The sequence below is a fragment of the Diceros bicornis genome, chromosome 26 (assembly GCF_020826845.1).
Source record: "Diceros bicornis minor isolate mBicDic1 chromosome 26, mDicBic1.mat.cur, whole genome shotgun sequence".
NCBI classification, from domain to species: Eukaryota; Metazoa; Chordata; class Mammalia; order Perissodactyla; family Rhinocerotidae; genus Diceros; species Diceros bicornis.
This window is the reverse complement of record NC_080765.1, coordinates 22,150,651-22,162,083: the sequence shown is the minus strand read 5'-3', so window position 1 is coordinate 22,162,083 and position 11,433 is coordinate 22,150,651. Positions and strand designations below refer to the sequence as shown.

The window sequence follows — 11,433 nt, the reverse complement described above, 5'->3', positions numbered from 1 at the left end:
GGGGGGTGCTCAGACAACGGGGTATGAGTGTCGGGGGTCACACTGACAGGCACCTCCACCTGGCCCAGCACGCACCTTCTTAGGCCAGAGTCAAGCTCAGCACCTGCCAAGCTTTTTGGCGCTGGCTGGCTTCTCTCCCCCACTACCTGGAGGAGTGACGGGCACTGTCTTAAAGGAGCAGGAATGCCCAAACATGGAGAAGGGGGAGAAGACTGGGGACATCGCGGCTTCACGGGAGTTGAGAGCAAGAAGCCGAGGAAAGGAGGCAGGATTTACAGGATGTTGCTGCCAACAGTGCCCTTTAAGGTTATTCATTTCTACCTCCCCCAACTTCCCAGAGGGGGAAACTGAAGCCAGAGAGAGAAAGCCACCAGCCAAGAGCTGCAAAAGGATCAGCATCAGGGAGGGTGGGGGCGTGAACTGGGATGGAGGAAGGCTGTGCATGAGCACTCTCCTGGACTCTCCCCCTGGGGGTCTCCAAGCCCAGAGCTGGAAGGCATTCTTCCTCTCCTGAGGGCTGCCGCTGAGAAGGAGAGAGGCCTAGTTGTGAAGAACACGGAGATAGAGCCTGGCCAGTCTCTGACCAGTTCCAAACTTCAGTTTAACCATTCATAAAGAAAGGCTTAGAGGGAAGTAGTCTCTTAGGCTCCTTCAGCCAAGACATCCAAATCGTAGGGGGTGGGGGGGGATCCTTGTACCCCTCCCCCACCCATCTTCAGAAGGCAAGTCCCTGAAGGCCAGCAGGGTTGGGGGGGGGGGGGGTAGGGAGCCTCGCAGCACCAGTTGCTGCTAGATTAGGAGAGGATCAGGTCCTGCTTACCCTGGGGCGCCACAGCCTTCACTCGCCATCTCACTTTGAGAACACAGCACCCAGATCTCCAAACCATCCCCTTTTTGCAAGGCCAATTCTGTTCCCAGTCTCCTGAGGCCAAAGTTTGGGGGAGCCCCAGGGATTAGACAAAACTGGGAGAGCCAGCAGGCTTTCCCCGGCTAGCCCCCAGCCTGGGTGGCCTATGAGCCCAGCTGTCTCCTGTCCATCTCCCAACAGGACGCAAGGCCCAGAATAGCAAGGTCATAAGCATGGGTAGGGCCTCCTGGAGGTGGGGGCAGAGGCTGAGGGGCATGAGTGTGGGCTTCACGCTGCCTGGGAGGAAAAGTGAGAGGCTGAATGGTAAGGGGCAGAGCTGGATGGAGGTGGGGAGGGGAGACAGCCAAGCAAAATAGGTGGGAGTCTTCAGAACCTGGCCCCTCCTTGTTGGCACCCGCCAACCCCAGAGCTGGGAAGCCCAGCGGTGCCCTCCGTTGGAGGAGGGCACAGCCATACTTCGGCTCAGAGAGCAGAGCCTGGGTTTAAGGCGGGTGGTTCAGGAGGAGGGGAGGATGTTGTGAACTCAAATGCCCACAGGGCCAGACATGTCATGTGAGTGAAGTGGGCAGGTGGGAATGGAGCAGATGTGGAAGGTGGACCCTGCAATGCTGGACCTTCTGATTTTCACAAGAAGCCAATAATCTGAACTTTTATGTGAAACTCCAAGGGAAACATTATCCAGGCCAAGCAAATCATGTCAGCAGCTCCAACCTAGATGAAACTTCCCACTTTACAGATGAAGATACTGAGGCCTAGAGTGGCTACACTTTGCCCAGGCCACATGGCAAATGAGAGGCAAAGCCAGGACTGGAAGACAGTGCTTTTTGTCATTCATCCTCCAGCTTCCCAGCCTGGCTCTGAGAAGGAGGGCAGTCAGCCTGCCCTTGGGCCCCTCTGCAGCCAGACTCTGTGGCTGCCACATTAAATCTCTCCTAACACAGCCACCATTCCCCTGGCCCCACCCCCATGATCTGTCTCTGCCTGCTTTCCCCCTAGGGTAGGAAGCCTTAACTGAAGAATTCAAAGCAGGAAAGTCCCTTGGAGAGTGTCGATCCTGCTGCTGTTCACTGTCCTGTCCCATTAAGAGAACTTGGCTGGAAACCCTGAGAAGGACTGTCTGGCTCTGCACTTACCGCTCAACACACAGGACAGCCCACAGAGGAGCGATGGGCCGAATGCACAGGACTGGAGAGCGCCAGGGACCCACCCTGACCCAGCCCTCTAGCCTCTCCGCGCTGGAGTTCACAACACTGAGTGGGCTGCCTTCCTGAGCAGCCTGTCCCTGCCCCCACTGCAAACACTGGCCACAGCCATCACGATGGAACTGAGATAAACCCTTTTATTTATTTATGCTTCTCCATTTTGTTTAAAACAACAACAACAACCACCTTAATATAACTGACAGCCCTTCCCCATCACCCTTCCTTGGGTTGGGGGGTGGTTAGTGGGGAAATGGCCCCCAGGGGTGGGGCTGACCATAAGAGCCCCTTGGGGAGGTAATGGAGCCCAAATCCCCTGCCCAGGGGATGGGGCACCTGTAGTGTATGAACTGGGGAGTTAACAGGGCTCTTGAACCTCTTCTTGTACCAACATACATGCCCTTGGCTGTCAAGGGTCAGGAAGCATGTGGGGAGGGGAATCTTACCGCTCCTCTATGTCCCTGCCCAGCCCCAGTCTCGGGAACTGAGGGCTGGGGAGCAAGGAGAGTGGAGAAAAAGCGGGGTATGTGTCTCACACGAAGGAGTACTGGTTATTAATGGCTCTGGGATGGCCCCCTTCTTCTCCACCGCCCCCTAGTGGTAACTGCTGGAGCTGCACCATCGGGGTTGCCCCAGGGTCCCCACCAGATCCAGCGCCTCCCTGGGCCTCCGTGCCTGGTGCTACGGCCTCTTCCAATTCAACCACGGGGACCAGCTCAACCATGGGGACCAGCTCTTCCTGGACCCCTCCACTGCCCGCTTTCTCTTTCTCTTGCCTCTCTTTGGCTGCTGCGGCTGTTGCTGCCGCCACTTCTGGCGCCCCCGACGCCTCTTCTGCCCCAGGATATGGGGGATCTGTCCATGAAGGGGGTTCAGGGGGCTGGGGTGGGTCACGGGAGGTGTTCGGTTCTGGATAGGAATGGCAAGAAGACAGACTGATGTGGAGGGAGGCAAGCTCTTGCAGCGGCCTGCCCTTCACTCATCCCCCCAGGAGCCATGTGCTATCTCCCCCACATCCCCTCTCCTGAGCAACCCCCCATCCATGGAAGATGGATCATGGGCGGTGGTGAGAGGAGGACCACACTTACACACAGTCACTCGCTCCGAAGGGCATGAGGGTGGAGGAGGCATCGGGGTAGCATCGATCTCCCTCGCACACCCCTGCATGGCTCCCGGCCTGCTCCCGGCCTGGGGGGGAGGGGCAACGTGGGGACAGATGGGACGTTGGGGTGGGGAAAAGGGAGAGAGCAGACAGGGACATCAGACATCAAGGGAGGGGGGAAGGGGATCAGACCAAGCATCCCCAAGAAGGGCAGGCCCAAGGCAAGGTTGTGAGGAGGGGCAAAGACAAGGCTGGGGAAGATGGATCTAGGAGACAGACGAATGATGGAACAGAGTCCGATGGAATGGGAATGCACCAACCCGACACTCAACTTCCTCCCTGGCTCCAGCAAGGAGCCCTCTGCCTTCCTACAGCCTCTCAGTGTACTTCTCTCCCTTCAAAACCCCAACACACAGGAACCTTCTCTAGCCCGCTCTCCCTGACCAAGCCTCTCCTCCGCACAGCCCCCCGCCCCGTCTTTCTGGCACACACACCTCCTCACTTCTTGGGTGCACGGGCACCTCCTCCCCAGCAGACCTGCTCTGCTCACCCTGCTGTCGCTGGGAGGACACAACATAGCTGACAAGGACAACGTCACTGGAGCCTCCAGACTCCAGAGGGATGGGGTGCACCCGGAAATGCTCGAGCATATCGAAAATGGACTGGAACCACAGGTGCTGGACCCGGCACTGACCCTCCTCATTCAGCGACAAACGCAGGTGCTGAGGGCAGGATGAGCAAGGTGAACGGGGAGCCCGAGCCCCTGCCAATCACAGAAGCCTTCTCCCCCGGACAGCAACGCCCCCCCACTCCACCCACAAGCTCACTGCAGAGAACAGAGCCTTCTCCTCAGTCACTTACCTTGGCCTTGCCCTGGAAGTTGAAAGTGAGGACGTACTCGCCCCGCCTTGTCTCACTCTGACGTACCAGGAAAACACCATGGGAGCCGGCGCCTCCGGCCAGCACTAGCTGGGCGGCCTTGAGTCGAGAGAGCATCCCATGGAACCAAGGATACCCTGAGAGGGGCTGGTCCCCCTCACGTCCCTCTGACTCCCCCTGGAACAGGAATGACCCTTCAGGAAGGAGAGAGGGAGGGAAACCGGGGTGTCAGGGAAGCCTCCCCCATCCTGGGAGAAGAAAAGACCTGCTTTCCCCTCACGTGTCACATCCCTCCCCCTGGGTCAGATCCCTCAGGATCCCAAGACAAGAGTTTCAGGAAGGTGGGCAACCGTGCCTGGAGGCAGACATACACTCACACCTCTGATACCTGTGGCTGTTTCCGGAGTGTCCAGGGGCGGGTAGGGGGCCGACAGGGGATGAACTGTCCCTGCTGGGGGTCCCTCATCAATGGGCATGCGGGGGGGCAACTCTGGGGGAAGCAGTTCCATTGAGTCAAAATGGGAGGCAGCAATGGAGGCAGAGCCGGGGGAGATGGATGCTGAGGGGCGGTCTGAGAGGCCCCCATATGCGCCTGGAAAAAAACGGAGGAGGGCAAAGTTGAGAATTTGAGAAGCTACTCTTCGGCAGGACTGGTCTGCCTGGGCCTAATTCCCCACCAGCCAGTCTACCATGTGTGCACTGGCAGACTCAGCTGGCTGAAATGCTGGATCCTTCTTTAGGTAGTGACTCCTGATGGTTTTTACCAATGGTTTCTAACTGACGCTTCATGCACCGCTGAGACACCGCAGAGTTATTACAATGAGGTCCCAGAATCCAAGTGTGCCTCTATCTGTTCTGAATCAACAGCTGAAATTACAGCTGTTGTTGCAGAGGTGGGGGTTAGAATCACTCAAATATTTTCACATTAGAAAGGGGTTCTTTCTTGGCCTACAGGTCAAAGCCCCCAACTCTCAGAGGCATCAAATATCCTCCTTCGATTAATCCCTGCAACCTAACCAACTTGACCTTCACGTTCACCTGTACTCACGTATCCTCTGCTTTAGCTCAATTATCCCATTCAATTTTTCCAAATCTCCTGGGCTCACCCCATCTCTGGTCTCTGCTCTCGCCATTTGCTTCCTCCAAGCCGTGTTCCTTTCTCTCACCTCCTCCGTGTAGTATTCCCTGTCTGTTCCACCTTCCCCGATTCTCTTCCTCCTGAGCTCCCAGGGTGCTTCCTGCTTGTGCTGCTCAGAGGACACTAAGCACAGGCTCTCCATGGTAGGCCTGCTTTTTAGAGGGAGTGATGTCTTGTCAACTCAGCTGACTGTGAGCCCATGGAGGGCAGGGAGCTCATCTCAGGCATCTCTGGGTTCCCCCATCCTGCTCCAGAGCCTGGCACAGGGTCCAGTATGTACAAGGGCATTCCTGAATGCCTGCTGAGTGGCAGGCCTGTGCCTGTAGGAATGCTGTACATGGGTAGTGCTCAGAAGATAGGTATATGTGGAGTGCAGAGAGCAGGGGCTCAGGGATCAAGCTGGCGTAGCCCCTGTCTTTGTCAGCGACTCTCAGGTGACCTCAGAAAAGCCATTTCCCCTCCTTTGTCTTAGTTGCCTAAGAAACAAGAGGATTGGAACCCATGACTTACAAAGTCCATTCTACCTCTAAGAGTCTGTAATTCATTTGTTTATTCACTGAATGCAGCCTCTGTGCTAAGCACCGTGAAACTGAAACTCAGAACGGAGGGTGAGGAGCAAAGGGCATAGTGGAGTCTAGAAAGGTGAGCTGGGGCCAGGTAGACACGTCTGTGTGTGTTTACATGGGTGGGTAAGGTATGCGTGTGTTTAGTCAGGCCAAGAAGTACAGAGACTCAAAGGAAAATTTGGTACCATTGACATATGCACAGAGACGCAGAGTAAGAGCAAAACAAAGATGGGTACAAAGTGTTCTGGAAGCTTGGAGAAGAGAACCATTACCTCCAGCCAGAGTGGTGGCCTGCACTAAGCTTATGGAAGAGGTGACAAGGCTGGGCACAGAAGGCTGGACAGCAGTTTGCTTGGGGCTTGTGTGGGGTGGTGATGGTGATGGTTCTAAATGGCAAACTGTGGCCTGGCATGTTCAGGGACAAAAGACAAACATTCGATGGGTGGGGGTGGGCAGCTGAGGAGCAGGGATGAGGTGCCTGGGGCGTCTGGAGAGAGGGCCTGAGCCTGACAGCAGGGGGTCTGGCGTGGCAGGTTCTGAGGCTCGCAGCTCTCTAAGTCTCCACGCTTACCCTGTGACAGGCGGTCGTTGCTCTCACTGGGTCCCAGCGGCAGATCCTGGCTGGGCAGACTCTCTGAGTGATTCAGGCAGGGCAGCTCCAAGCTGTCTGTGTTCTCCCGTGTAAGGAATGAGGTCCCAGGGGCCAGAGGGAGGGTCATGGGGCGGGGACTGGTAGCAGGGCAGGGTCTGCAGAGACAGGGAAAATGGTGCTGGGAGGAAAGTGAGAGGCACAAGGCTGCTCCCTGTCCCCAGCCCCTGGCCCCCTCAGTGACAGAAGTCAGGCTCCTCACCCTGGGCTCAGGCATTCCTGGATGTCAGCCACCCAGGCCTTCACATGCAGAGCATCAGTCGTCTCCAGGATATACTCCGAGGGGCCTTCCACCTATGGGGACAAGAGGAGGCCCACAGGCCACTTCCAGGTCCTGAGGCCTTAATCCACCCCTAATGAGAATAACAGCAGCCTCCCTCTCTCCCCTCCCCCCAGAAAAGCTGCAGCCCCAGGGACACGCTTTCAAAGCACCGACATACCCACACGTTCCATTGATGCCCCTTGCTTAAATGTGCAAAGAGCTTTCTGCCCAACACAAGCGCTCCAAGGGGGAGGGGGAGCTCAGGGCCCCTACCTTAACCACAAACGTGTTCTCCCGGTCAGGCATCTCCAGGGCTGTGGTTGTCCGCACGTCCGTGATAGTAGAGCAGGGAATGCTGAGTCGAGGCCGAGATGCCTAGGTTGGGAGAGAGAACGAGATCCAGATTTTTGATGTGCAGAGACCATCTTTCCCTTCCCTCCAGAGATTCATCTTTCCTTCTACATCCTAAGGGAGTTAGACAAAAGGTAATGGCACTACTTTTTCAGTCCTGCCCACAGCTACTAACCCAGCGTCAGGAAACACCAAAGTAAGCAAAGCTATGTATGTGGGCCGAGTTAGCACTCTGGCTGCGCAATCACTGGCTCCCAGTCACCCACCCTCCTCTGGGCCTCACCTTGGGTGGTACAAAGAACTCCAGACGACTTCCTCCTCCTCCTTCTCCTTCACTTCGAAGCAGTAAGCGACACTTCTGCCACTGAGGTTGCCCTCCTCCCCCTGAGGTAGGCCCAGCTGCCCCTCCTCCCCGGCCCACTCCAGCTGGGTCAGGGGCTGCATCTTCAGCCCCCATGAAACTCAGCAGCTCTTCCCTCTGCACCATCCCTGCTCCATCCTTCAAGGTTCCCCCACCCCGACTCAGTCTCAGCCTCTCAAAACGGTGAGTCCATCTGTCCCCGGGGGATGTTCCATCACTAACCAGTCCCCTGCCAATGGTCCCAGCCCCGCCAGAGGAGTTGGAGTTGCTGTTTCCACCTAGGACTGGGGGGCCTGATGAGGTCTCTAGGGGCCCAGCTGGGGAGGGAGGGTCAACGGTCCCCCGCCACTGCAGGATGCCACGGACTGAACCGCGGACAGAGCGACCCACTGAGCGGAGTGAGAAGCGTTTCTTTAGCTTCGGCTTCGAGGATGTCGTAGAAGAGGAAGAGACTGAGGAAGGGAGGGGGCCGGCCAGGTCCTCAGATGATCGAGAAGGGCCCAGCACAGCCAGGGGCCCGCCCACCCTGCAGCTCTCAAGGGACAGGTCATGTGGCGGGATCTCCACACCAGGACTCAGAGGAGCCAGGATGGGTGGCGAGAGGGAGCCGGAGGCCCGGGCCACCTCAGCTTCAAAGTGCTGCAGGAAGAGCTCAGCAAAACGGCGGGAGAAGGCAGCCTCAGCCCCAGGCCCTGCATATTGAGGGTGGGAGGCTAGGTAGAGGCGAAAACGGCGGGCAAAATCCAGGGCAGCAGCCCGGGCGTGGGACTCGCAGAACTCCCGCCAACTTGGGGGAGGGGGTGGTGGCAAGGGCGGAGGAGAGGGGGAGGCCCCATCCTCCGGGGAAGGGGCACCATTCATGATGGTCCCCAAGAGGTGGAGAAGGGGAGCCTGTGGGGAGGGGCAGCAAAGAGGGAAGCGGCCAGAAGACACGGGGTGAGCGGCAGCAGCTGCAGAAGGAAGAGAGGCACATACACCGAGTCACTGCTGAGGTGGGACTGGGGGCAGAGCCCCACCCCACGCCAGACTCCCTACTCTGGTCTAGACTCCTCAGAGAGCCATGGGGAAGAACATCAAACTGCCTCCCTTCCCTTTCCCAGATCCTTGCACCCCACAAGCTCCAGTCAACCAGCTCCCCAGTGTCCAGCCTGCACCTATCCTGCTGCCTTCCCAAGCCACCTTCCCTGGTTTTGGTTCAAGGAGCAACAACGACTGTGGAGCACCTTCCTCTAAAAAGGAATCTTTTTCCCATCACCTCCCTTCTCTAAAACAGATCCTTCAACATTATATGCTTCCCATGTTCTGTTCTTACCTTTCCCTGTGAGAGATTTTAATAAACCTCTACAATAGATGAGAAAATCGAAGCTCAGAAAAGTCTCAGAACTCCATATCTACCGTTCTTCCCACTGCATAGTCCTTGTTCCCAGCAACTGGCTGGACCAGCCTCAGTCACAGCCCTTTACCGCCCCAGCTCTAAGGGGAGATAGGCCTGCAGAGCTTAGAGACCCTGTCTCACGCATCCTGGGGTCCAGCTCTGAGGAGGGACATTGCTCATAAGGAGGATGGATGGATGATGGATTGAAACAGCAATTATCTTGAAAGCTGACCCCAGGGCCCAGCACCCAAGCACTGTGTGAAGGAAGCTTGGAAAGGCCACAGCCCACTTCTTTGGTGCCCCTTTAATCTGGGGCCCAAAGGCAGCAGCACCAGGTGAAGAATGACAGTCAGTTGGGTCAGGGCAAGTCTTTGCTGGCCACAAAGTAAATAAAACATAACTGGGAGCTGGGGCCCTAGGATTTTTCACCTCCCTCTTCTCTCACTGAGGAGTGTGCCCTAAAGGCTGGTTAGCCTGGTGGTTAAGGCCATGGGTTCTGGAGTCAGACTTGGGATGAAATCCCAGCTCTGCCACCTATTAGCTGTGTGATCTTGAACAAATTATATGTCCTCTCTGAGCTTCAGTTTTTGTATCTATAAAACAGAGCTAACGATCCCTACCCCCTAGAATTGTTGGGAGAATTAAATGGAACATGTCAGTGCTTGACAGAAAGTAAGCACACAATAAATGACTGCCATTATTACTATCTTTGTGGGTTCCAATTTTCTAAAAGAAAAATCGGAGAAAGGAAGAGCCTTGCCAAGATCTTACAACTAGCAAGTGACAGAGCCAGGCATGGAATTGACAACCCACGACTCTTTTGTTAGTGTTCCTCCCCCATGTTACATGGGAAGACGAGTGGCACCACGACTGGGGCAAGGGCAGCTCAGGAAAGTCTCCTCAAATCTCAGACTCCTACCCACAGTCACTGATTCCTCCCGGCCCTCCTTGGCCTAGGCCCTACACACTCAGATGGCTCCAACCATAAGGACAATTCCAAACCAAGGAGAAGAAGCCAGGAGACGCAAGAGTCATGGAGCACAGGGGAATGGAGCCAAGAGGGGCAGACACAGCAGAGAGACCAATCTCCAGGCAGAGGCCACCTCAGCTCACACAGGCCCACCCAACCCTCTGCACCACAGGCAGACCCAGCCCCCTTCAGGCCCGCTGACCCTGCGGCTCCTGAGCTGGTGACTCAGTTTCTCTTCTGCCAAGCAGGACTCAGACACATTTCCCGGTGCACCTGCCTCTTGGCTCAGTTCTGACACTTCCCGAAGGGCGGGTGGTGGAGGGTGCAGGCTCCGCTCCTGGCTCGGACCCCCCGGGCCCGGCGGTCAATCCACTCCGACCCTACTCTCCTCCCTGGACACGCTCTACCCGCCCCTTCCCCGGGGCCGCAGCCTCCTCGGGACCAGCCCTGTCTGCTGCACTCTCCGGGCCGGGCGTCCCTCCTGCCTCCAGCCCCCCGCGCCCGCCCCCACCCAGGCTCCTCTCAGGCGCCGGGGCCAGGTCGCGGAGAGGGAAGAGGGACTTGAAGAGGGGGGTTCCGGTTCCGGTCCCACCTGCATCTCGGTCCCCGCGGTTAGCTCCGGCGGCGGCGGCAGCTCCCGCTCCCTGCCCCCCCCCCAACTCCGCGACTAGCTCCCGGCCTGGTTCTGCGCAGGCGCCGGGACCCCTTTTCCCGTCACCGAAGGAAGAGACCATAGAGAAGAGCGGCGACAGGGAAGGACACCTTCACACTCACTTCCGCCATCCTCCCACTCCGGGCAACGCTTCAAGAGCTAGGAGGGTGTGGGTCTCGGAGGGGTCAGTGACCGCCCCAGTTGCACCTAAAAGGGACCACAGGAGCAGCCGAAGGAAGCGGTTGGATCCTGCCAGAGTCCAACAGGAGGAACTCGGGACAAAGGAGAGAAGTCAACCTTGGAGAAGCCTCCTTAGGGGATAGAGTCCCGAGGCCCTGTTGAAGGCTAGAGAAGCCACCGGTCCTGGAAACCAGCGAGATGAGAAGGCTCTTTGAAGGGCCCGCTGCAGCCTAGAGCGCCCGGCCCTGCCGCTGATGGATTCGCGGACACCGCCCCCAAAAAGCTGGGCGAGGGCAGACGCGGGTGACCTTGGTGAGGCCCCGCGAGGAGGCGGGGCCTGAGCTTAGGACCTTGGCTTCTCTGAGGAAAGGGACTGGAGGTTCTAGGAGGTTCCGTCTTGGAGACGGGAACTAAAGATGGGGGCAGAAATAATCAGATCAGTTTTGGACGTGCTTGTGATACGTCACGAGGCGGGTGGACATACAGTCGGGAGCTCAGGAGAGACGTCAAGGCCAGATTCAGAAACTGAGAATCATTAAGGTATAGAAGGCACCTGAAATCATGAGCACGATGAGATTCTCTATCAATCAGGTCTCTCATTGACCCAGCTCCAACTGGCCTAAGCAATAAGGAAATCTATTGGCTCAAGCAATTGAAAAGTCCAGGATGGATCAAGCTTCTTCAGGAATAGCTGAATAAAAAGGCCAAAAGATATCAGGAAGCTGTGGTTCACCGTCTCTAGGCTCTGCTTTCCCCATGCATTTGGCTTCACTCTCAGGCAGGCTCTCCTCTTAGTGGCAAAATGGCTTTCCATAACTCCAAACTTAAGTCCTAATAGCTTAGGAACTCTAGTAGAAGGAGCATGTCTCTTTTCTGAGATT

The 11,433-nt window shown here is 56.9% G+C and overlaps 1 protein-coding gene across 8 annotated transcripts; it reads right to left on the bottom strand.

The window, feature by feature from the left end:
* Window positions 1-2,193: 2,193 nt before the first annotated feature.
* SH2B1 (SH2B adaptor protein 1) lies at window positions 2,194-10,756 on the bottom strand. Of its 8 annotated transcripts, none has more exons than XM_058569759.1 (10): window positions 10,313-10,478; window positions 7,298-8,325; window positions 6,937-7,038; window positions 6,604-6,695; window positions 6,324-6,499; window positions 4,437-4,640; window positions 4,031-4,242; window positions 3,720-3,891; window positions 3,156-3,255; window positions 2,866-2,976 (listed from the first exon to the last, which is right to left on the bottom strand). In XM_058569759.1, the coding sequence occupies exons 1-10, from the start codon at window positions 10,452-10,454 to the stop codon at window positions 2,958-2,960; spliced, it is 2,247 nt and encodes a 748-aa protein (XP_058425742.1). In that variant the 5' UTR covers window positions 10,455-10,478; the 3' UTR covers window positions 2,866-2,957. The 8 variants fall into 8 exon arrangements, with proteins under 8 accessions (XP_058425741.1, XP_058425736.1, XP_058425739.1 ...); XM_058569755.1 differs by having other exon boundaries at window positions 2,889-2,976; window positions 3,664-3,891; XM_058569758.1 differs by lacking the exons at window positions 3,156-3,255; window positions 10,313-10,478 and adding an exon at window positions 10,495-10,756 and having other exon boundaries at window positions 2,194-2,976.
* Window positions 10,757-11,433: the final 677 nt, after the last annotated feature.

Coding starts and splice junctions, on each gene's coding strand:
- SH2B1 (XM_058569753.1), bottom strand. CDS start 10,454: ATGGTCTCTTCCTTCGGTGACGGGAAAAGGGGTCCCGGCGCCTGCGCA. Junction 6,500..6,603: donor CAGGAATGCCTGAGCCCAGG/GTGAGGAGCCTG, acceptor CTGTCTCTGCAG/ACCCTGCCCTGCTACCAGTC. Junction 2,977..3,719: donor GTCCTCCCAGCGACAGCAGG/GTGAGCAGAGCA, acceptor ATTCCTATCCAG/AACCGAACACCTCCCGTGAC.